This window comes from Mastigoproctus giganteus, chromosome 7, assembly GCF_048544385.1.
Source record: "Mastigoproctus giganteus isolate SK-2022 chromosome 7, ASM4854438v1, whole genome shotgun sequence".
Classification (NCBI taxonomy): domain Eukaryota; kingdom Metazoa; phylum Arthropoda; class Arachnida; order Uropygi; family Thelyphonidae; genus Mastigoproctus; species Mastigoproctus giganteus.
This window is the reverse complement of record NC_143581.1, coordinates 98,223,954-98,250,688: the sequence shown is the minus strand read 5'-3', so window position 1 is coordinate 98,250,688 and position 26,735 is coordinate 98,223,954. Positions and strand designations below refer to the sequence as shown.

At 37.7% G+C, this 26,735-nt stretch overlaps 1 protein-coding gene across 1 annotated transcript in view; it reads right to left on the bottom strand.

Annotated features, from left to right (window-relative positions):
- Nprl3 (GATOR complex protein Nprl3) overlaps positions 1–26,735 on the bottom strand; it is a 425,627-nt gene that overhangs the window by 92,977 nt on the left and 305,915 nt on the right. The window contains exon 10 of the mRNA XM_090377042.1: positions 4,854–4,960. Within this exon, the coding sequence (XP_090233168.1) occupies positions 4,854–4,960 (107 nt within the window). The remainder of the gene's footprint in view (positions 1–4,853; positions 4,961–26,735) is intronic.

Below are 26,735 nucleotides of genomic sequence, written 5' to 3'. Positions count from 1 at the left end.
GCCAAATAACAACATAACAACAACATAAAATCTAAGTTAGTGCATCCAGTTGATACGGGTGGACAGTGCAACGTTGAGTCAGTTTGTGTGATGTAAGCACTGGGAAAGGGAAAATGAGAGGAGTGCACTATAGGCCTAATGACTCTGATGAGTACAATGAACAGCTGTACACATTGGGGGATTTTGATTTCCCAGATATTGACTAGAACTTGTGGGTTGGCCATTCGCACACTAGCAAGGCTTTTGTGGATTTATTGGATGATTGTTTTCTATAGCAGCACGTTTGGGTGGCAACCAGAGGGAGTAATATTCTGAATTTGATTATCAACTGTGATTATTCATGCATTAAGAATTTGCAGATAAAGGAACCACTAGGTGACAGTAATCAGTGTACTGATGTGAGATTTACTTAAAGATGTAACTACCATCAAGGGTAAAGGGAAGGGTTTTTGTTTTCATAAAGGGAACTACAGTGGTCTCAGATAGTTTTTAAATTCTATACAGTGGAATCAATTGATGTTTAAAACAGTGAAAGCCTTCAAGGAATTAATCTTGGAACTATGCTTTTCATTCCAACTAAGAAATGCTGCTCAATATTTAGACCTAAATGGATGTCAGATGAACTAATGAGGCTTGTGACAGAGAAGAAAAATGTGTGGGATCCATATAAATAATCAGGTGACACAGAATCCTATGGTAGATATAAGCTAGTCTGTAATCAAGTCACAAAGGAGGTTAAGGCAAGCAAAGGCTGATTATGAGAAATCCTTAGCAAAGGATGCAAAGAAAAACAACACAGACTTCTTTAATTATGTAAACTCTAGAAGGAAGGGGATGAATCAGATTGTTCCACTTGATGTTGGTGGTTCGACATTTGATGATCCTGCTCAGATAGCTGACAAACAATGATTATTTCGCATCTACCCACACACATGAGGTGTCATTCAGGGAGGGGAATGCCAGAAGTTTATCCAACTCTGGCAGGGAGCTAAATAGTTTTGTAATAACTGAGAGCAAAGTGGAGGAGAAATCTGTGAAGTTAAATGTAAGGAAGGCACCTGGGGATGGGACCTATCCAGTTATATTAAAGGAGGCAGCAAAGGATGTAAGTAAATCCCTAGCAATAATTATGAGAGCTTCCTTGGCCTCAGGGGAAGTCTTCATCATCTGGAGATGTGGAAATGTGACCTTAATTCACAAAGGGAGATCAAAGGGTGACACAAGTGGTTACAGACCTGTTAGTTTAACTTCTGTTACGGGGCATTAATGGAGGCACTGGTTAAAGAAGCACTATGTGATCATCTAGAAAAGGCTACAGTTATAGTTCAGACAGCATGAGTCCATTAAGAGGAAGTATTGTCTGACCAATTTAATTGGATACTACAATGAGGTCACAAAGGAACTGGATACAAAAAATAATTTTGATATCATATACTTGGATTTCAGGAAAGCTTTTGATACTGTTGCTCATGGAAGACTGCTGTACAAATTGGAGTGGTATGGCATTAATGGCAAGTTGCTGCAATGGATAAAGGGATGGTAGGAGACAGCAGAGAGTGGTAATTAATGGATGCTACTCTTCATTGACTAATTATTAGTGTAGTCTCCCAGGGTTCGGGGTTGGATCCATTGTTGTCTTCTGTATTTATCAATGATATTGATGAAGTTTGGCAGGGTTGTTAATGACACTAATGACAGTATGCTACTGCAACAGGATCTAGAACAGTTGAGCAGATGGGCTGAGAGTTATTGTTATTATTTGGTTTTTAGGAGCATTAGCAACTAAGGCCATATTGCTCCAGGATATGCGGTGGTCATTCCCTGACCTTTCCGTATCTGGTGGTGACAGACTCGAACCCCGGTCTAATCAAGAAGCGTGTGCTATGCACTGCTGCTCCTTCCCACCTGGCTACGGAGGTGCCTGGGCTGAGAGGTGGCAACTGAAGTTTAACATTGATAAATGTAAAGTACTGCATATGGGTTGTAGTAACTCTAGAGTAGTGTATCACTTGTATGGTACTACATCAGGGTAGTAGAGAATGAAAAGGAACAGGAGGTAATTGAGCAGTCAGATATGACGTTTTCTGTGCAGTGAAGATGGGCTCCAAGAGTAGCTTATGGTGTCTTGTCAATGATATACAGGAATTTTTCTAACAGGGATAAGGAGGTGATTATTTCCTTGTACAGTACTCAAGGACACACCTTGAGTACTGTATACAGGTCTGGAGGACTCATTTTAGGAAAGATGTAGAGCTGCTTGACTGAGTGCAGAGAAGGGCAATGATATTGGTGAATGGAACAAAGATTTGCTCTTATAAAGAAAGACTTAAATTATGCAAATTACAGTGTCTGGAGACTAGGTACCGGCAAGGTAATCCGATTGAGGTGTATAAGGCCTTGAATGGTTTGAGCAAACTTAATGCTGATGGGATTCTTCCTCTTGCCAAATTAGTTGCCTGAGGGTCATAAATTAAAATTGAGGAAAGATGGTTGTAGGATAGATGTGCAGAAATTTGCCTTTGGCCAGCAGGTGATCTTCTAATTGCTGGAACAAACTTACATCTGTCATTGTAGAAGTTGACAGCTTAAATAAATTCAAGGCAGAACTAGGCAAACATCTGAAGTTAATGGATGGGTAAAATAGAAAGTTTTTTTTTTTTTTTTTTTTTGGCTGATGCTATGTAAGCTTGCTTTCTTGGATCATATGCCTCTACCAATTCTAATTTGCTTTTGTGTTTAAATGCATATCCTTATATTTAGAAGCATTTGATTTACTGTATTAATGCTGTGATTGTTATATAATATTATTATTATTATCAATATACCAATTTCAATATTTGATTCTCACTTCATTAATAACAATTAATAAAAAAATAATAAAGTAAAAAGTAAGCAAAGTGTTGTTGGCAGAATTGCCATCCACCCAGTATTTTAATTCTTTGTTAGGAAAAATTAAAATAAAAATATGATCGGTATTTTTCAGAAATAATGGGTAATATGTTGAGTTGTCAATGATACACAGACATTTCCAGCAGAGATAAGGAGTTAAATCATTCTGCTGTATAAGGCAATGGTTAGGCCACATCTTGAATACTATGTACAAGTCTGGAAGGCTCATTTTAGCAATGATGTGCATCTACAGAAAAGAGCAATGAGATTAGTGAGAGGAACAAAAAGATGTTCTTACCAGGAAAGGCTTCAGTTCTGCAAATGCAGCATCTGGAGACTAGGCACTGCCTACAAGATCTGATTTTTGGCAGAAAAATGGTATCTACGATATCTCGTAGATATCATTTTTCTTCTCAGCCACAAGTTTCATAAGCTTGTTTATGTGGCATCCTACTATCAATTAAACACTGGAAGTCAGTTAAAGACACTAATGAAAATGCACACTGGGCTTCGAATACAAAGCCCAGTGTGCATATTTATAGCAGGTTCTATGATGTGTTGCATGCATAGGACCTGTTTCATCATCCACGGAGGGGTGTCCAGATATTAATGGTAGGGCATATAAGGAATAATGGCAGTGTGTATAAGGAAGCATAAATTTACATTGAGGAAGGATGCTTTCAGGATATATCTGGGAAATAAACTTTGAAGGCAGAGAAAGGGTAGTTGCTTGTTATAACAAATTTCCATCTGGTGTTGTGAATTGTGAAAGTTCACAGTTTGAATAAATTTAATGATAAATTAAACAAATTATTTGAGGATGAACAGTTAATGTTAGTAGTAGATTTGGTGGACTGATGCTACATAAGCTTGCTTGCTTCCTTGCTAAAACTAATATGATAGCAATAAAGACCTTATATATTTTATTATATTTAAATAGCAAAAGAAAAAAATTAATTTAGAACCTTGAGTAGCACTAAAAATATGAATGAATGAATGATGCATTTTAGTTAAATAATAATGTATTAGAAGATGAAATTCACAAGGCATAATTTCTTATGAGTTTAGGTAATTAACTATATAATATCGGTGTAAATACACCATAATGTACCTATAAATTTGAACTATGTATGTAGTGTAAAAGGCATCATTTTAATTGTATCTCACATTGTGGGTGCCTTCACAACAAGATAGCTGGTATTGCACTATTTCAAATAAATAACGCTTCTATAGTAGAGAAGACTACTGGTTATATGTTTTCAGTGGATACCACCACCCGGACGATTGTTTTGAAGCTAGTTGGCTTCGTCATCAGTGAGTGGGCAGATACCCTGGTAATGCAACATACCATCACAGTTGCGAAGTTATGTCCACAATATGAGAGATGCCAAATGGTGTATAAATAATAATGTATTAGAAGACGGAATGCACAAGGCATAATTTCTTATGGGTTTAGGTAATTAACTATATAATATCAGTGTAGATACACCATAGTTTACCAATAAATTTGAACTATTTTTAGTGTAAAAGGCATCTTTTTAATCATATCTCATATTGCAGGTGCCTTCACAATAAGATAGCTGGTATTGCACTACTTCAAATAAATAACTTCTCTTGGAGGGAAGACTACTATTATTTATTTTCAGTGGATGGATGCAAACCACCCAGACAATTGTTTCAAAGCTAGTTGGCTTCATCATCAGTGAGTGGGCAGGAACACTGGTTGTTTATTTTAGTTAAAATAAACTAAAATAAAATTTTAGTTAAAATAAACAACCTTGGACTGTAATTCATGACTTTTGCGACTCACAGACACTCTTTTATTTGGGAAATTCTTTCTGATTGTTTTACTGTTAGCTGGGAATTTTTTTTTTTTTTCGCAACGTGTGTGGAGGGGGGAGGAAATTGATGGGAATAGCATCCTGAAAAAAAATTTGATAACAACATATAATAATAGCACTTACATTTCCGTTGGGGCATTGGGTGAAAGTATGTACACATTTTTGTCACATAAAGGATAAATTATGGTTGCTTTAGCCCAGTAGACTAGATGACCAACCAATTGAAAAACCTGAAAAATTACAAATATGTAAAATATTAAATTTTAATATTTTACATATTTGTAAAATAATAAGAGGAGTTTACCTCAATATAGTGTGTAGAACGCTTCCGTATGATACATATGGAAGTGTTCTATGTCTATATTGTGGTAAACTCCTCTTATTATTTTACAAATATTAATATCAATGTAGAACGTATTGAGTATTACAGCTCTGATTCATACTATCTAATATTTTACATAATAAATATGGACGAAATACTCTATACAGCAGACTTTCAGAATAACGGCACTTTCTGGGATTCAAGGTGCTATTATTTAGATTTTTCTGTTATATCGAAAGTTTTATTTTTAATGTATTTAATGCAGAAATAATGAGGCCAAATAAGAAATAGAGAGATTAAGAATGCACTTTTATTAACTGCACATAAAAAAAACAAACATGTTGATGATCCAATGTTATATTCTGCCATTAATACACTTCTGATTACGACCCGTTCTATTTTCTTTATTATATCAAGTTTAGCTTGCGTGGGCAGCAAAGTGGTATTGTCACCGTTCTCCCCACATTGGGTGGAAAAGCCCAGGGTTCGAATCCCGTTGATGACGTGTGGAACTTTTATAGGCTCTTTTCACTCTGTGGCTGAGTTAGTGGGTCTCAGGCATAGATAGCAAGGTTTTGCTATCTGGGATTTTCGAACAGCAAAACAGGCAAATCGAGCAAAGAACACATGCAATTTACAGACACAATACACATGAATTATATATGTTCTATCCTGTATCACATATTATGGGAGGTATTTAGATGATGTTCTAGTTATTACTGATAGTAGCACTATTCAAGACATTTTACATTCATTTAATAATATTCATTCTAGATTCAAATTTACACCGGAAAGGGAGAACATGGATACTAAGTCATTAAATTTTCTAAATTTCACGCTTACTCGGGACGAATAAAATTCAATTTAACATCTATCATAAACCTACAAACATAGGTATGCTCCTGCATTATAACAGCTATCACCAGTTCACCTACAAAAGATCTATTACCGTTAATCAATTTCTCAATAACTATAAATATTCAACGACGGAATCTGCTTTGGGCTCAGAAATACAAATATTAACCAGCAAACAGGATTATCCCCTTCCTACAATAAACCGAATTAGGGTACAAGCTAAGGATAGGATACAAAAAAAAAAAAAAAATACCAACCAACAATAGTAATATCAAAAAATACTTTATTTCTGTCCTATAGGTTGAACAGTGGCACAAACAGCTTAACAGATTCTTTAAAGATACCAAATTTAAAATCGTAGCCATGCCAATACAGAAATTACACACTACACTGAACAATCGCTCAGTCCTTTCCTCGTTCACGGCACATATAAATGACCTGGTATACAATATTTTTTGCAGTGATTGCGACTCGTCTTATCAAGGTTCTACGATGTCTCCTGTGAATTTTCGTGTTAATCAACACGCAGCCTCAGTTCATGCTTCTTGTTCAGCAGCATCACAATTAGCCTTTCAAGCCGTTAACAATAAACATACTTTTTAATTTAATGAGGCCAAAATACTTAATGTCCAACGTAATTATACGAGACTATTAATTGCAGAAACTGTTGAAATTAAATTACAAGACAATTCTATTAATGTTCGCCAGCCATATCTAATCTCTGATTCGTGGTCTTTTAAGTGCATGCACGAAGACAAATAATCCCTATTTATATTTAATGCTCACCCCTATTTGGTCATTTTCATTCCTGTGATCACGACATATGGTCAAAAAACGTTGTCAGCTTCAGGAAGGAAAATCATTTTGCAATTTTTTCGTTAAATTCTTTTAATTAATTTTTTAATTAATTTTTAATTGTGTTCAATTTTTTTAAAATTATTTTTTACTGTAAATGTAAGATTTTCGATTTTTTTAATTGGTTTCATTTTAATTTCTGGAGGGTATCATACGGAAATGTTCTATGTATCATATTGAAATAAACTTCTCTTATTCTTTTACAAATATTGATATCAACATATTGAGCATTACAGCTCTGATTCATACTATCAAAATATGTGAATATATGAATTAACATTATGGATGACCCTAATGTAATAGTTTGGATTATATCAAGTTTGTCGCTAAGCTTTAATGTTGTTGTTCTTTTCTTTTCTATATGAGGTTTATTAACTTTAAGAGCCATAGTTAGGGGTTTTTAATTTAAAATGTAAAACAGTGGTATAATCTGTGATATCAGTAAAAAATTCACTTCGAAAATGGCAAATGTAAACAAATAACAACATCACGTAATTTGCTGTTTTATTTTTTTCATTACTGCAAGGCATCTGCGCTGTATGTATACATCCAATCTCAATGTGCCGTTATTTCGACAGTCTACCATATATCAGTATGGACTTTAATAAGGTTACTATAATGAGAATTATAGTAGCCTTATTAAAGTTAAAACCTAACCAAATGCCTGTCCCATATACTCAGAAATCGTACTGGTCATCTGATTGGTTTTATACAATCAGATGCTCAATGCAACTTCCATCATTTACCAGTATTCAACATGGCAGGCAAATAATTTATTTGAAATAAATACAGTACATGAAATTTCAGACAAGTTAAATTGCTTATCTAGATTTGTGTTTTATATTATATTTTGCAGTTATAAAATCTTCTTTTTCTTCAAGTTCTCTGTCCTCAGGCAGATTCAGGGCTCCACTGGCACCATGCTTCTCTATCTTGTGCTATGCTTTTAATTCCTGCATAATTTCCTCTTATCATCCAATCCATCATTCCAATTCTCCCTTTCCCAACAGTTCTCTTCCCACACATCTACTCCTAAATTCCTTTCCTGTACATGCTTTCTCTTCTCAATACATTAGCATTAGTAGAGGCATATGATGCAAGAAAGCAAGCTTATGCAGCATCAGCCAAAAAAAAAAAAAAAAAAAACACACTTCCATTTCACCCCTCCGTGCGTTCGAAATACCTGTCTAGCTGAGCCTTAAATTTATTTAGGCTATCAACACCAACTACCCGCTGGCTAAAGGCAAACTTCCGCACATCCATCCTACATCTGTCTTTCCTCAATCTGAATTTATGCCCTCTCAGGTGATTATTCTGAGCAAGAGGAAGAATCCCATCGGCATTGAGCATGCTCAAACCATTCAAGGCTTTATACATCTCTATCAGATCACCTCGCCGGTGCCTAGTCTCCAGACACTGTAATTTGCAAAACTTAAGCCTTTCTTCATAAGAGCAACCCTTTGTTCCATTCACTAATCTTGTTGCCCTTCTCTGTACTCGTTCCAGCAGCTCTACATCCTTCTTGAAATGAGGCCTCCAGACCTGTATACAGTACTCAAGGTGTGGCCTGACCATTGCCTTATACAAGGGAATAATCACCTCCTTAACCCTGCTAGAAAAATTCCTGTATATCATTGACAAGACACCATGAGCTACTCTTGCAGACAATGTCCTATAAAGTTATTTTGTCCCCTTAATTTTTTACTAACATTCTCTCTCTTCTACTTTCCTCAAAATCTCATTACTCACTCTGTCCACCCATTTCACACTTTTCATTCTCCTCCACACCCACATCTCGAAAGGTTCTAGGCATCTAATCTCCTCTTTCCCAGTGTCCATGTTTTAGAGCCATATAGTACAAGTTTCCATATTACGTTTTCACTATTTTCTTTTTTAATTTCTTCTCAATAATTCTTTTCTATTACTAAATGCCTCTTTGCACATTGCAATTCTTGTTTTTATTTCTTTAAGGCCTTTTCCACTTTCTGTCATTATGCTTCCCAAGTATGTGTGTCTGTCAAACTTGTTCCAATATTATTCCATCTAATGTTACATTGATTCTTCTTCGTGGCCACTTTGAAATGAACACTACCTTGGTTTTATTGATGTTAATTTTCATATTTTACTCCTTTATTGTGCTGTCCAAGAAGCTCTGTAATTCTTCATTATTAGCAATCAATATCTAGTTATCTGCAAATCATATTGTCTTTACTTTCTCCCCTCCTACTTTTACACCTCCTTTCAGCTCTTCTTCGAATTCTTTCATTAATGCTTCTGTGTATGAATCAAATAGTATGGAGGCCAAGGAATATCCTTGCCTTACACCCCTACCAATGAGAAATCACGGAATATTTTTAAGAAAATAGAACAGAGGAAGCATTCTGAAAAATTCTCGGTTCGGCTAATAATGACTACTATCATTGGCATTGTCGCTTAGTTTCCAGAAATAAGCATTGTAAGCAGAAGATTGAAAATATATCATTTCAATTATGAAAGCGGAAGCTATTAAGATCAGCAACAAATTTTCAAAATTATTTTTTTCTTTAAAATATGGAGTTTTTTTCGTTAACTGAAAGGTTTAGAAATATTGAAAGAACATGGAGAAATATTTAAAATATTTTATAATATTTCTGAATTAAAAAAAAAAAAAAAAAGGTCATATATCGATTACTTAAATCTTTGCAAGAGTTACATATAAAATTAAGTGACATTAATCATAATGAGTCTGATATTGATGGTTTAGCATTACTGAAGAACTTAAGAGTATTTCAAATTTATATTAAAGACAATATTACTCCACCTGAAGTATTACAATATATTTTTAAAGATACTTTTCCAAATGTAGATGTTGCATTAAGAATTTATGCAAATAAGGGGAACAAAGGGGTGCTCTTACCAAGAAAGGCTTAAGTTCTGCAATTTGCAGAACTTCCTCACGCGTTTCTTGGTAAGATGACTAAACTAGATGTCTGCAAGGTGATCTGATTGTGGTGTATAAGGCACTGAATGGGTTGACCAGACTCAGTGCTGATGGGATTCTTCTTCTTGCTTAGATTACGAAACTGAGGATGCATAGATTCAAACTGAGGAAAGACAGTTGTAGAATAGATGTGTGGAAATTTGCATTTAGCCAGCGATTGTTGAATGCTGGAACAAACTTTCATCTGTCGTTGTGGAAGTTGATAGCTTAAATAAATTCAAGGAAGAAATGGACAAACTTTTGGAGAGATGGAAAAGTGAATGGAAAATTGGTTTTTTCCCATTTTTTGGTTGATACTGTATAAGCTTGCTTTCTTGCCTCATATGCCAGTACTAATGCTAATGCCTTTTTTGACTTTATCAGTTTCAGTTGCCTCAGGTGAACCGAGTTTATCAAAATTAAAATTAATCAAAAATTATTTACGATCGACGATGTCTCAACAACTCTCCAATTTGGCAATAATTTCAATAGAAAATGATCTTTTGGAACAAATAAACATAAATGAAATAATTAATAAATTCGCATCTCAGCAAGGAAACAAATTTTTATAATTTTTTTAACATTATACTGTAATTTTCCTTTTATTTTATTATTGCAATAGAATATGATTACTGTGATTTAGAATTTATAAGTTTATTTCCAGAATTTCAGAATGAAATTCTGGAAATAAACGCTATCTACCAAGAGAAAAACAAACTGCATTTTGTTATTTTTGTTCGTTGTTTCATTATATTATATATGTGAGATTTGTTGTAATTTTTTTTCTTTTTTAATAAATTAATAATGATTGTTTTGCCTTATTTTATTTTTTAATTGAAATATTTTGGGGTGGCAAATTTGATTTCGCTTACTGGCAACACAGAGAGTCGCAACGGCCCTGAGTATAATGATTATAACCTGTTGGCAATGATTAAATTTGGCTTTGAATATGCAGTGGAAATTAGGAGCTGGGGTTCACATAATATACAAAAATTAATTGTATTGCATCATCTTGAGCTTGTGCTTGTAGTAACTTGGAATAAATTACAGTTAACCTTTTATTAACTTATTAACTAAGGTTGATGAAAAATGCACAAAAATATATACTGAAGCCATTATACAACTAATGCTGCATGTCATAAGCAGGGGCTCATGTATTTGGCAAAATTCTTCAAATGTAATTGTGAAGTCTGATATGAAGTTCTCTGAGCAGTGCACACAAGCTGCCAGGGCAGGTCATGGGGTCGTGTCAGTGATGTACAGGAATTTTGCTAGTAGGGATAAAGAGGTGATTATCCCTTTGTATAAGACGATGGTAAGGCTATGCCTTGAGTACTGCATACGTCTGGAGGCCTCATTTTAGGAAGGATATGGAGTTGCCAGAATGAATACAGAGAAGGGAAATGAGGTTGGTGAGGGGAACAAAGGGGTGCTCTTACCAAGAAAGGCTTCGATTCTGTAGACTGTAGCATCTGGAGCCCTGCAAGGTGATCTGACTGAGGTGCTTAAAGTTTTGAATGGCTTGAGCAAACTCAGCATTGATGGGATTCTTTCCCTTGCTGAGACTAGACATGAGCAGGCATAAATTCAAATTGAGAAAGGATGACTGCAGGATAGATGTGTGGAAGTTTTCTTTCAGCAAGCAGGTGGTTGAGTGTTGGAACATACTTCCATCTGTTAGCGTTAGTAGATGGCATACGATGCAAAAAAGCAAGCTTATGCAGCATCAACCAAAAAAAAAACCACCCATTTCACCCCTCCATTCATTCCAAATGCCTGTCCAGCTCAGCCTTAAATTTATTCCACAACAAAAGATGGAAGTCTGATTCACCAATCAACCAACTGCTGACTAAAGGCAAACTTCCACACATCCCTGCTACAACTGTCTTTCCTCAATTTTAATCTGAGCAAGAGGAAGAATCCCATCAGCATTCAGCTTGCTCAACCCATTCAAGGCCTTATACACCTTAATCTGATCACCTCGCAGGTGCCTACTTTCCAGGTGCTGCAATTTGCAGAACTTAAGCCTTTCTTGGTAATAGCATCCCTTTGTTCCCCTTACCAATTTTGTTGCCCTTCTTTGTACTTGTTCTAGCAACTTTACATCCTTTCTAAAATGAGGCCTCCAGACCTGTACACAATACTCTAGGTGTGGCCTGACCACTACCTTGTACAATGGGATAATCACCTCCCTGTCCCTGCTAGCAAAATTCCTATATATCATTGACAAGACCCCATGACCTGCCCTGGCAGCCTGTCTGCACTGCTCAGCAAACTTCATATTTGACTCCACAATTAACCTCAGGTCTTTTCCACTTCCCTGAGTGTAGTACCACATAGTTGGTACGTTTCTCTTGGGTTATTGCTACCCATATGCAATATAGTCAGTTCCTCAAATAGCACGATAGTTGTGTTCCTAGAAACCCTCGTGCAATGCAAAATCATGCAATATAAATAACAGGCCCTATGGGAAAAATAGGGTTAGGTGCCAGCCACCCAAGATTGAACACACATTTGTAACCAAAACACCAAACACAATAAATAATCGTAATAAAATATGCAAGTAATTATTACAATTATTTGTAGTCGTAACAGTCGATTATTATTCGTAATAAAATATTGCTAATGCTTTTGCTTCTATCGTAAGCAAACTTGTTCTATGTTTGATTTTCTATCCAAACAGATGACAGCCGTTCCATCTCTTCCAATTCTTTGTTTCTTGATCTAACGGATTTTATTACACTTTGAGTTGTTCCTGCTATGAAATTTGTTTTTATTTTCTCTGCATTGATTCTAATTCTTGGCGTTGCCTCATTTAGGCCTATAGCAGGTGCAATATCACATTTTCTTTCATTTTGCTCAAAGTGTTTCTGAATTTCATATTTTTTTCTCTATGGACAGAGCCAGATGGGGCATAAACCTTACTGGGGAAATGCCGGTGTGATTTTGGCCATAAATGCTAGTATGAGGCCACTACAAATTTTCCTCCGTAAGAATTTTTGACCTGGTCCACCTCTGTCTACTGTGGTACCTCCATAGCCAGGTAGGCAGGCAGGAGCAGCAGTGAGTAGCACACGCTTCTTGATTATACCGGAGTTCAAGCCCATGACCACCAAATATGGAGGATGTGGAAAGATCAGAGAATGACCACCGGATATCCCTGGAGCAATATGGCCTTAGTTGCTAATACTCCTAAAAACCAAATAACAAATAACCTCTGTCTATCCATATCGCTTTTCTTTTTCTCTCTGAATGTGTAGTGTCTTCAGCAAGATGCTTCCTTTTCACAACTTTTAAGTATTTTACTCATTTTTAGGGAATAAAGCACAATTACAAAATGAGGAGGCACACTTGATACACATAAACAAAGCTACGCGAGTGTAGCAACTGAATAAACAACACCGTAAAGGCAGAGACTCTATTAACACCTCACATTTTACTGAAGCACATTTCTGTAGATCACTGCCATAAAACAATAAAAACATTTTCCAGTTGCATTTCTGCTGGTGGAATCTGTTATAAACCGGTAGTAAACTCGATCTAATTGCATTTGTGATAATACCGATAGCTGGAATTGTGCCGGTTTTTACATTATGATGAAATTATGTTTCCCCTTCACTGATATAAAAAACAAAAATACATTTTCAGAATCTTCTCTTCATTCCTATTGTGTTGCGTTCAGTTGGGGTGATTCCGCATTGGACTGCCATTTCTTGTAAACACAAAGGCGAATCGTGCATAAGCGAATTCGGTTTGTGTTATATATGACATTGTTCCCCTATTTATAAATCGTGTTTGATCGAATTTGTGTAGTGTAAACACGTGTTATATGAGGACTGACTGTACTCTGCATTTGTCAATTTTAAACTTCAGTTGCCACTTGTCAGCCCATCTGCCCAAACTACTCACTTCACAACTGGAATAAATTCAAGGAAGAACTAGAAAAAAATAAGTGGTTTTCAACCTTTTTTTAATAAAGGCACCCCTAAGTCATTTATTTTATTTTGCAGCACCCCTACTCAATTTTCTGCCTGTTAGATCCAATTCTCTCTCTCTCTCTCTCTCTCTCTCTCTCTCTCTCTCTCTCTCTCTCTCTCTCTCTCTCTCCGTATATATATAATATTAAAAAATATATATATTATATGATAGTTATTACAATAGTATAATTATAAAAATTATATTTCATAATACAAATTATATATATACAGTATATAATAATTTTATTCTTTATATAGTGGAACTAAGTAAACATCAATTATAGATCGCCACAAAATTAAAAAGATACTGTACACCTTTTTATAATGTATGTATGTTTGTGTCAGACGGCACCTTGGATTTCTCCCATCTCTGTGTGTGTTTCGCTGTATTGAGGACAGTACACTGTCAAGCCAGAGACTTGAAAGTGTGTGGGCCGTATCTGTGCAGTGTGATATGTTGTGTACCATTGTTTGTCCGGCTTATTGGCCGCCAGGCCCCTAGTGGAGCCCAACGTTGCTCATATCTTGCCACGTGGAGGCTAGAAGGGTGTATCCAGTATCACAAAAAATTGCTCTGGCAGGTCCTGCCACCTAGTTTCCTGGAATTTAAGTGGCTAGGACCTAAAAAAAAAAAAAAAATTATGCGTTTAACATTAATGCTTAATGGGATGCTGTTAGGAAATCGCTGGTTGGGGTTGAACGCTAAAGAGATGTGTTAAAGGCCTAATAGGTCGGGCAAAATTTTGATGTTATTAAATTTAGACATGTGAGGCTATACGCTAGATAAAAGCTAATAGTGTTAGTTGTCTTAGAGATTTACACGAAACCGGTAGAATTTAGCAGCATTGTTAAGGGTGTACTCGGTTGATTTAGTGAGAGAGAGGGGGGGACTGAAGACTGGGGGGGAAACAGATAGAAGAATAGGGACGATACAGTAGGCATCCCCAAAGACGTCAGTGGAGACGAACCCCACGAGGCAAAGTATTGGGGGTAGGCAAGGAGGAGAGGAGACAGAGATCCGTCTCCTCCCTCTCCTGCCTGGGGATGGAGTTTTAAAGGGAACCAGGTTAGAGTACTCAGTTCAGATCGCCAATGGCGTGCTGGCAGCAAAGCCACAGAATGTCTTTGTCTGTGTCATGACCAAGCAGTGTCGAATCCGGTATGAAGGTCAAGCTGCCCATCCCACTCCGGGGGTGGGATATGTTAGCTGGCAGTGGGGAACCCACCAGGCGAGGGGGTGAAAGAGACATACATTTACTTCATTCATAATCTGCATTCTCACTCTACTTGCATTATTTATTAATTTTTTTCTATTATTCTTTTTTTTTTTTCTTAATACTTTTTTCTTATTTTATAATTTTTTTCCAAGTTTTTTTTTTAATATATATATATTTATTTATATATATATAAATTATATATATATATATTTTTTTTTTTTTCACTCAACTCCATCTTTTTCTCACACACCAGGAGGGGATGCAATGATGTGTAGTGTAAATTTAAATACTAATGAAAACTAGGGTTAGTGTGTACTTAACTGTAGCATTTATGGTTTGTGTTCTTTTTCTCACATGCTTACACTTTTATTCATTCTTCTAGCTCTCATCTCATTTATTCGACTCTTTTACTTTCTGCACTGCACTCTCTGGGCACCTCAACTTACTGTTATTCTTCAGTTGTGGTGCAGGCCTAGCCGCAAGTTTTTTTTTTGCAGGCCTTCTCTGTACTCATTCCAGCAGCTCTACATTCTTCTTGAAATGAAGCCTCCAGACCTGTATCAGTACTCAAGGTGTGGCCTGACCATTGCCTTATACAAGGGAATAATCACCTCCCTATCCTTGCTAGAAAAATATCATTGATAAGACACCATGAGCTACTCTTGCAGCCCGTCTGCACTGCTCAGAGAACATCATATCTACCTGCACAATTACCCCCAGGTCCTTTTCATTCTCTACCACTGTCAGTGTAGTACCACAGAGTTGATATGTTGCTCTGGGGTTGCTGTTTCCCATATGTAGTACTTTACATTTGTCAATGTTACACTTCATTTGCCACCTCTCAGCCCATCTGCTCAACCTTTCCAGATCCTGTTGCAGCAGCATAGTGTCAGTAGTGTCCTTAACAACCCTGCCAACCTTTGTATAGTCTCCAAACTTGGACATTAAGCTTGATATACCATCATCAATATTATTTATAAATATAGAAAACAACAATGGACCCAACACTGAACCCTGAGGGACTCCACTAATAACATTAGTCCACGATGAGCCGTGTCCATTAATTACCACTCTCTGTCTTCTGCCACTCAACCATCCCTTTATCCAAAACAATTGCCACCAATGCCACACTGCTCCAATTTGTGCAGCAGTCTTCCATGTGCAACAGTATCAAAAGCCTTTCTAAGATCCAAATATATAATATCAAAGTTATTCCCTGCATCCAATTCTTTTGTGACTACATCATAGTATCCAATCAAATTGGTCAGGCAAGACCTTCCCTTAACAAAACCATACTGTGTCTGAGCTATAACTGAAAGAATTCTTGTCAAGATGATCCTGCAGTGCTTCTTTAACCAGTGCTTCCATTAATTTTCCTGGAACAGAAGTTAAACCACAGGTCTATAATTACTTGTGTGTCAGCCTTTGATCCTCCTTTGTGAATTGGGGTTACATTTGCACATCTCCAGTTTGTGGATACCTCCCCGGAGTCCAAGGAAGCTCTCATAATTATGGCTAACGGATTGCTTACTTCCTTTTCTGCCTCCTTTAATATAACAAGATAGATCCCATCCACCCCAAGTGCCTTTCTTGTATTTATCTTCAACAATTTCTCCTCCACTTTACTCTCAATTATTACAAGATCATCTAGCTCACTGCCAGTGTTTACTTCATCTATGGCATTCCCCTTCCTGAATAACTCCTCATGTGTGAATGTAGATGCAAAATATTCATTTAGTTTGTTAGCTACCTGAGCAGGATCATCAACAGTTGAACCATCGATATTTAATTTGAATCCACATAAATATCCCAATTCAACATTATGTGCTCAGCAGTTTCCTCATTCCCACATGAGTAATCCACTTTCAATCAATCCTAGCTGACATAATCTACTAGCCAAGCTGTGTACTGTCAATAAAAATTCAGCATTCATACCGAACTGCTGCCATAATTTCTTTCTTACATCTAACATTCTGACATTCGGTAGGAACATAAATGTCGCTCTACCTTTCTCAGAGAGCTTCCACTCCTCTTGCCAGATATCTTTTAACTGGTCTAATATTTTTTCTTTTTCAAATTTCTGATCTGCTTTGGTATAGATTCTACCCATTCCAGGACACAAAGTTATATTCAAGATTGACCTCCTTATGTTTTTTTAGTGCAGTACATTAATGCATTCAGTATTACTTGAAGATCCACTGGAAGCCTTCCTGCAATCACTTGCAGTGCTTCAGTTGAAACCGTTCAACAGTCCCTAGTTGTGCAAAGGAGGACGAATCTTTGTGCTTGAAATAAGTACTTTTTAATAGTCGTGTTAGTCAGCCAAGCCAAGAAAAAGCGATGATGGGTGTGAAGAAACAATCATATAAGGTATTAAGTACACTGCCCTTAATTCCCCAATCAACCCTTCTCAGCATGGCATACAATGTCTGAATCTTGCTTCTTAAATATTTGATATGCAGAATAAAGCGCATCTGCTCTCTCACACTCACTCCCAAGTACTTGACTATGGTTTCATATTTTAATGTAACTCCTTGAGCAACAAGTGGACTTCTATTCAAACTTAATCGTCCCTTTAAAAAGACCTGCACTGATTTTGCCTTCAAAATATTCAACTGATACAAATCTGCCAACAATATTAAATTATTTAATACCCCTGAAGCACAATCTTCAAGTTGTGATCTTGCATTCTCATATACAAGAATAAGAAGATCATTGGCATACACTATCAAATTAATTCCAACATAGTGTCAATTCAGAAACTCATCCAAAACCATGCCATGAGGCATGGTTTTGGATGAGTTATAGACTATGCATGAGGCCCGATCACTGAGCCATCAGGCCATATTCTTTCCACACTTCTACAGATCTCTGTATAGTTAGTTCTCACAATAATACTTCTATTACTAAAGTAATCTCTAAAAAAATTATACAATTTATCAAAGATCCCTATTGCTCTAATTCTTGGCAATATGTCTCCTCAACCAAAGCAAGTCAAATGTGCTCATACTCTTGAACATATTGTATCATTCTAGTTATGGCACCCGCCGTTGATTTTCCTTTCTTATAAATGAAACTGGCTATCAGAGGACATATTTCTTTGTTCATACCTAATCATCAGGCAGCTAATGCATAACCTTTCATAAGTTTTTGCCTGGCAACAGAGCTATGGGACGATATGAATCAGGCACACTTGGAAATTTATCAGGACTTTTATTATCAACTGCAAATCAGTCACTTTCGATGCCTGGGGGAAGGGTCCCTTGCTCTAGCAACCCATTAAAAGCTTTTGCTCACAAGGTCTGTTCTTATTTGACATGCTCTCTTTAACATTTTTATCTGAATAAAATCTAGGCCTGGCGATTGGCAACCTTTGCCTGCTCTTCAGCACCTATCATCTCCTCAGAAGTGAATGAATCCTCATTGACACCAGAGAAATATCCTTCATTGCCAGAATTCATTCATAATTGATCTTCAAACAACTGGACATCTTGCTCACTAGGATCATGCTCTCAGATTGTTGCCAATTTAAAGTTGTTATATTTACATTTTCAACTAAACAATTTACATCTCTAAAATAGTATTTCAGTTACAAGCTTAAAAAGAAAATTCCGTGCATCTCTTGATCCTTTTTTCCCAACATCCTTCTTTCAATATCTCTAACATAACTCTTTCTTAAGCTTTTGTACTCATTATAATAAACATTACCACGTCATGAGCTAGTCTATAACGAAGAAGTTGCCCTCTTACATTCCTCAATTGTTTCTTCTTACTCTCTAAATCCGTGCCCCACCAAAAGGTAGGACTATCCCTTAATTTTCTTTTTACCATTGATCTCTTTGATACTAGATACATTATTTTCTCCAATTTCTGTACAATTTCTACTGGTGTTAACATATGCCAGTTTACACTGTTCACAAGAGTATTGAAGGTCAAGTAGAATCATGTCCAATTGGCTATTTTTACAAAGAACCTTTCCAATTCTTTCTTTTCTCAGATCTCATCTTCAAACTTTATTTCAAAGCAAATTCCATTATGGTAACTTTTTTTTCAAATGATCTGAAACTCTCCAATCATATACCCTATTGAACATATAGCATGTAGCTAAGGTGACATCTATATATGATTGCCATGTATTGTTGAATATGTCGGAATATGGCCTTGCACATTTTCGAAACCTCTAGTCCCAAAGACGAGAGGAATTCCTCAAGCATTACACCTCTTTCATTGGACTCCCCCCCGCCACCAGAGAATAGAGTTAGCATTAGCGTCCATTGCTATCACTATATGACACATTACTAAGGGTTGACAGATTCTCTCTAAATCATTTACATGTAGCTCAGTACTTCCTAAGTGTGCTGGCAATGCATTGAGACAAAGAATATACTTTCAAACTTAACAATAATCTCAAGGCACGTCACATGCTCATTTGATAAACTTGATATTTTGTTTTTCACCACCAAATCATTACTTTTTACTATTATTAGTCTTAGGATGTTCTCCATGAGTAGAAATGACAGCGACCTGGACATCCTCTTATATTTCCATTAAACTGATATGGTTCTTGTAATAATGCAAGATCTATAATTTGTCTCTCCATTTCCAGATTTAATTGGGCAGCTACACTCTTTAAGCATTCAACAGTACTATCCCCAAGCAACTACCATAAGTGATTTTACTCTTATATTGATCTAAAGCTCTCACATATTCCTGATATTTTTTATCAATGGCAGTGTGTGTGTGTTGTTTTTTTTTTGGTAGTTGTTGGCGCATCGGCTTCTGTGGCCATAATGTACCTCCCAAGGTTTTTGCAGTACTTTGATCCAATCCCGAGGCGGGATTCGAACCCGTGACCTTTGGGTTGCCAGGCAGGCACTTTACCCAGTGTGTGTGTGTGTGTGTGTGTGTGTGTGTGTGTGTGTGTGTGTGTGTGTTGCCTTCTTATTTTTAAAATTGCGATTACAACAAACTGGATTCTCACTTTTAAAAGTTCAATCCTTATAGGAGTGTCCAAATCTTGTGCAGTGACCACAACATGCTTCTCCCTTACAGTGCTTTGCTATTTCCCCAAAATTCAAATGTCTGAATTTACATGCTGTCCAATTCGCATAAATTCTATCATTATTTCTCAATATTCCCCATGCCTTTGATTTAACCTCCAAAACCCAATGGAAATATCATTTCTCTTAGATCTATCTACAAATATTACATCTACAGTGTCCTTAAAATAGACCATAATCTTTAAAATTCTTAAGCCATACTTGCTCCATAAACTCCTCATGATCAATGTATTTTTCCACATCAAATATTACAATTTTAGGGTGACTAACCCTAGGAAAAGAAAATATCAGTCCAACCTCCTACACTTTAGAACATCCTCTTATTTTGACAACATTATCATCCCCTTCTGCCTCCAGGAGCAACACCACAATCTCTAATTGTTCTTATATTCTTGATTTTTATATCACTTAATAAAGGTCTCACTTCACTTAACGCTTCAGACTTTACCTCTTCACTAATTTTTTACCTGTCCCTCACTGATTTTCTAAACACTACCTTGGGCACTTTACCACTTTAGGCGGATTTTGTATCACACTTTCATATATCTTCACCTCATCCCGCTTTTTACTTAAATTTTCTTTTAACAATAAATTTTCGGTGTATACATCCATTGCTTTAGTTTCCAAGACATCCAAAGATCTAGTACAATTTTCATTGTTGCAGTTGGCACTTTACTATTAATATCAAAAATGTAAGATTTCAACTGATTCCTGATCTCTTCATAGCCTTTATATTGTGATCTTTCTTTGCTCATATCTCTTTCTTCTCTTGTGTCCAATTGTGTTTTTACTTTCTTTTTTTACCCGATGAACCTTCACCAGCCTTAGACCATGTCTTTCTCTTTCTAGATCCCTTTTGGTTCTGGGTGCCCTGGGGAAGGCATGAAAGAGATGATGACCAGCCTCTCAGAGGAATTCTGGGAAATGTTCCTCCTGAGAAAACTTCAATCATAGTCAAACTTTGTTCCTGTGAGAGGATTTCTACATCAATTTCTTCTCTTTCGTCGTATGTTATATCAGAGATGGCCTCCTTTAATTCTTCTTCACTAATAAATCCCTCAGCTTCTGAGGGATTTATTAGTGAAGAATAACTTGAATTCATCTGTTAATAGAATATACATAATAAAACAATAAATATATATACAATAAAAGATTAACTCAAAGGTGAGAAACAACTATATACAATATTTACAACACAAAGATCAAGTGTCCAGTCATGGCATATTTCGAATGAGACGAAAAATGATCAGGAATCTATCCTCGACAAATTAAAAACACCATGCCCAAGTTTAACAGGCCGTGGATCTATGGAGCTCAATGTCTCAGACTCTATAACTATCAAACTCTGAAAATGCCTGTTTAGCCAGCAAGGGATCCCCCTGACTGCCCACACCAGACTACATGGAAGTAGGGCAAGCTAAATAAGTGCAAAAACACAACAGCAAGAAAATCAACAAAATAATCAAACAATCAGATTCACTGATATAGTTTTGCCAATTCACTCACTTTGCACTGTTACCCCTACAGAGCATTCACAGAAAAATTGGACAAAGTGCCAGACCAAGGTATTTTTGCACCCCAGGCAAGGGCCCTGCTAGCCTGTGTCTTAATCTGGCACTGATTGGACAAGAGTAGAAGAAAGGCAATGGACTCCCCCCAACCAGAAGGCACTTGAGGAGTTCTGGAGTAACTTGTGGAGCAGCGAAGTCAGTCATAACAGATGTGCCCCCTGAATAGATCTGGAAAGGAAGAAAACCAAGAATGTACAGGAGATGACAAAATGAGCGATTTGGGAGGAAGAAGCACAACAGTTGATCAGGAAGTCCCACAACTGGCAAGCCCCAGGAATAGATGACATCCATAACTACTAGCACAAGAAGTTGTGCTGCATACACAGGCAGATAATGGAGCAGTTCAACCAGATAACAAGGCATCCTGACACAACCCCAGAATCTCTGACTTAAGGAATCACCTACCTGAAGGACAAAGACACCACACACCCAGCAAAGTACAGCCAATTGTTAGTTATGGTGTACATGTATGGTTAGACTGTAAGTTACAAAAGGTGAACATCGGGAAGCTGTTTGCAATACAGCGTGCAATGCTATTGAAGCTAAGTATGACCTGCAGTACTGTTTTGAATGATACATTGTAGGTCATGACCAGACTGCTGACTCCAGACCTATGTTTAGTTTTCAAGTCCATGTGTTTTCACTTAAGGCATGGAGTCTATCAATTGAAATTGATTGAGCTGATGTATACAATGAAGAAAAGAACTGTATCTGGGCTCTCTTGGTTGGTTAATGGCAGGAGAGTTGGAATGACAGTACTAAATGGTCCATTTTTTTTGAAAAGTTACATAAGTTAGGTATTGCAGACCGTTCTACATACATCTGTGGGAAAGATGAAACTTGGGGACATAATGACAGTAATGGCAGTGTGTTACTGCAACAAGATCTAGAAAATTTGGGCAATAAAAATTTGGGCTGAGAAGTGGAAACTGAAGTTTAACATTGACAAATGCAAAGTACTGCATATGGGTAGAAGTAACCCCACAGGAACATACCAACTGTGTGGTACTACACTTAGGGTGGTAGAAAATTAAAAAGACCTGAGAGTAATTGTGCAGTCAGATATGAAATTTTCTGAGCAATGCAGACAGGCAGCAAGAGCAGGTAATGGGGTTTTGTCAATGATATTAGTGAGATATGATTTTTCCTTAGCAAAATCATGTTGTATAGCCATCAGAATTCCATTGTCCAATGATGCCCTCATAATTAACCTTAATGGTTCAAATACATGCTCTTGATGACCTCTCCTTAAAATTACAGGGTATACACCATTGACTTCAGACTTGAAAGTATTTGTAATAAATAATCATCTGAAATTCACCTCACCTGCACAGCCTTTCCTCACCACGAATGTGCTTTTTTCTGCAAGATTAATGCATTAGCATTAGCAGAGGCATTTGATGCAAGAAAGCAAGCTTATGCAGCATCAGCCAAAAAAAAAGAAAAACCCAATTCCACTTCACCCCTCTGTTCATTCAAAATACCTGTCCAGCTGAGTCTTAAACTTATTTAGGCTATCAACTTCCATGACAAGGGATGGAAGTCTGTTGCACCAACCAACCACCTGCTGGCTAAAGGCAAATTTCCGCACGTCTATCCTACATCTGTCTTTCCTGAATTTGAATTTATGCCCTCTCAGGTGATTATTCTGAGCGAGAGGAAGAATCCCATCAGCATTGAGCATGCTCAAACCATTCAAGGCTTTGCACCCCTCTATCAGATCACCTCGCTGGTACCTAGTCTGCAGACACTGTAATTTGCAAAACTTAAGCCTTTCTTCGTAAGAGCATCCCTTTGTTCCAATCACTAATCTTGTTGCCCTTCTCTGTACTTGTTCCAGCAGCTCTATATCCTTCTTGAAATGAGGCCTCCAGACCTGTATACAGTACTCTAGGTGTGGCCTGACCATTGCCTTATACAAGGGAATAATCACCTCCTTATATAGAAAAATTCCTATATATCATTGACAATACACTATGAGCTACCCTTGCAGTCCATCTGCACTGCCCAGAGAACTTCATATCTGCCTGCACAATCATTTCCAGGTCCCCTTCATTCTCTACCACTGTCAGTGTAGTACCACAGAGTTGATACGTTGCTCTGGGGTTGCTGTTTCCCATGTGTAGTACTTTACATTTGTCAATGTTAAACTTCATTTGCCACCTCTCAGCCCATCTGCTCAACCTTTCCAGATCCTGTTGCAGCAGCATAGTGTCAGTAGTGTCCTTGACAACCCAGCCTACCTTTGTATCGTCTGCAAACTCTAAAACGCTGATGGAACTGATATTCGGGTGACACTCAAGTCAAGTGGACCCAATTTCGGCGAAGTCCGGACGGTCTGTGACAACCAAATCCTCTGCTTGCACCTTCACGATGGTGGGACTGTTAGTAATCCTGGGTATAACCTCCATGCACAAGCACATGGTGGGTGACCACCCAGGTGTGAACCAACGTAAGCAGGGGTCGAGGTGTGGCGCCCACACCACATGGAGGAATGCCGCCCCTCTATGTTACCAGGCAGTACTAGGTGGTAGATGACTCTCATCAACCGGCGAAATACCACCACTTTGCTTATTGGAGGCTTGAAGTGGTGGAACCCATGTTTAGTCTCTAGAGCTAAGTTCCGGTCAACCCTTCCCTATCTCTTCCATCATGCAGTATGATTGATGACTTTTGAGGTTATGATGAACGTTGTGGCGAGATCCAATATTCCTTACATTTCGAGGGTACAGCTCTAAAACGGTTTTCGCAGGCCGGCCGCTAGTTAGTACACCGGACCGAACCTATTGGTAACTCTCTAGGAGGCTTCCGGATCAGCTAGTGTATAATCTTGCTACCTCTACTCTGCCAGATAGTGACTGGAGGGAGTCCGAGTAGTGTGTATGCGGGGAGCATTGTCGAGGCCACGTTATGTCAAGGATCTGGGTATATTCTTCCCACATGTACGCCATATCCAAAAATTTCATTACTTCATACAGCATGTCCCACCCACTTTTTCTTACTATTGAATACACCATGAATTGTCAAACTAATAGAACAAGCTTATCTGCGAAAAGATCTAAACCTCCCAAGGATTTCCTAATTCATTTCACAAATATACGTGGTCTCAATTCTAATCTCAACGATGTCCATTTCCACTTGCAGTCTGCCAAACCCCATGTACTTTTTCTGACAGAATCTCAGTTATCGGTTGATTCAACTACTGTTCATCTCAGATGCCCAAATTATTCGCTGTATGATTCCTTTCGCCTCAAAGGTGGTACTTGTGCATATGTCCGTTCTGATATTCCCTGTCAGAGACTTGGCAATTTGGAATCTCCACTCTTTGATCTTCTCTGGCTTAAAATCTCTCTACCTCATTGTGTCAAATTCATCTGTTGTCTCTACCGTTCTCCCAACTCCACTAATCACTTGGAGCTCTTTGACTTCCTCTCGTTGCAACTTGACTTTCTCCAGTCCAACTTTCCTAACAGTGAGGTAATTTTCCTTGGTGATTTTAATGTTCACAACTCCAGCTGGCTTCCGTTTTCTAGTCACACCGACCCAGCAGGTCGAGATGCTGAGGCTTTTGCAATTACTAATGACCTAGCACAGATTGTTCATTTACCTACAAGAATACCGGACAATCCGAATCATACAGCCAATACGCTTGATCTTTTTCTCACAAACAACCCTTCTAAGTACACGGTCGAAGTGAGAGGCCCTTTAGGCACTTCAGATCACAACTTGGTGATTGTCTCTTCTCCAATGGAACCTTTATCTCATGGCTATTCCCAACCTCGTGTTGTTTGGCATTACAAGAATGCAAAATGGGATGACCTGCGAGACTTCTTTTCTTCTTTTCCTTGGTCGGATTACTGTTTCAAAACTCCTGATGTCAACGTTTGCTCAGATCGTGTCAGTGAAATTATTCTTGCAGGAATGGAATCCTTTATCCCACACTCCACTTTAAAATCTCGTCCTTTATCTAAACCTTGGTTTTCCAATAAATGTGCTAAGGCTGTTCAAGAGAAGAATGTTGCCTATCGTAATTGGCTTGTTTCTAATTCTTCAGTTTCATTTTCTGCCTACACCAAAGCTCGCAACAATTGTAAAGCAGTTATTAATCAGTCCAAACTAGAGCTTGAACAGGCTAAGAGTAGAAAACTTGCTTCTTGCCCTAATGGTAGCCGAGCATTCTGGTCTCTTGCCAAAGCTATTGGCCGCAACTTTTGCCCATCTCTGCTCCCACCTCTGTCCAAACCAGATGGTTCTGTTGTCACTTCAGCCAAGGATAAAGCTGACCTGCTAGCATCCCATTTTTCTTCCAGCTCATGTATTAATGAACTTGGTAAAACACCTCCCACCATTCCCAACACGGTCCATTCAATGCCTCCTGTGGTCTTCCGTCAAAAGGATATCAGAAGGATTTTGATGAATCTTGATGCTAAGAAAGCTCCAGGTCCTGATGGTATTTCTCCACTTGTTCTCAAAATCTGTGCTCCTGAACTTACTCCTATTCTTTGCCGCCTTTTTTCACTTTCTTATTCCAAAGGTGTTTTTCCTTCTGCTTGGAAATTTGCTCATATCCAGCCAGTTCCTAAAAAGGGTGACAAATCCCTCCCATCCAATTATCGTCCCATTGCAATTACTTCTACTCTTTCTAAAGTAATGGAGAAATCAATTAACCGCCAACTCTTAAACTACCTAGAAACCTTCCGTCTGATCAACGATCGCCAGTATGGATTCCGTCGGTGTCGATCCACTGGTGATATTCTGGCTTATGTTACCCATTTATGGACTACTTCAATGGAAAGGTTCGGTGAAACACAAGCAGTTGCTCTTGACATCTCAAAGGCTTTCGATCGTGTTTGGCATAAAGGTCTTCTAAACAAGCTTCCATCTTATGGTTTGCCAACTGTTTTTAGTAATTGGTTATCCAGTTTTCTCTCTGATCGCTCACTGAGGGTGATGGTAGATGGCTCTCTGTCTTCTAACTTCTCCACTAATGCCGGTGTCCCCCAAGGTTCAGTTCTTTCCCCCACTCTTTTCCTCTTGTATATCAATGACCTTCTTCCATTGACTGGAAATCCTATCCATAGTTTTGCCGATGATAGCACATTGCATTCAACTTTCCATTTTGAGAAACCTTGCCCTGCTCAATCAGCTTCAACTTCTCGAAAATCTGCTACCAATTCCTTAAATGCCGA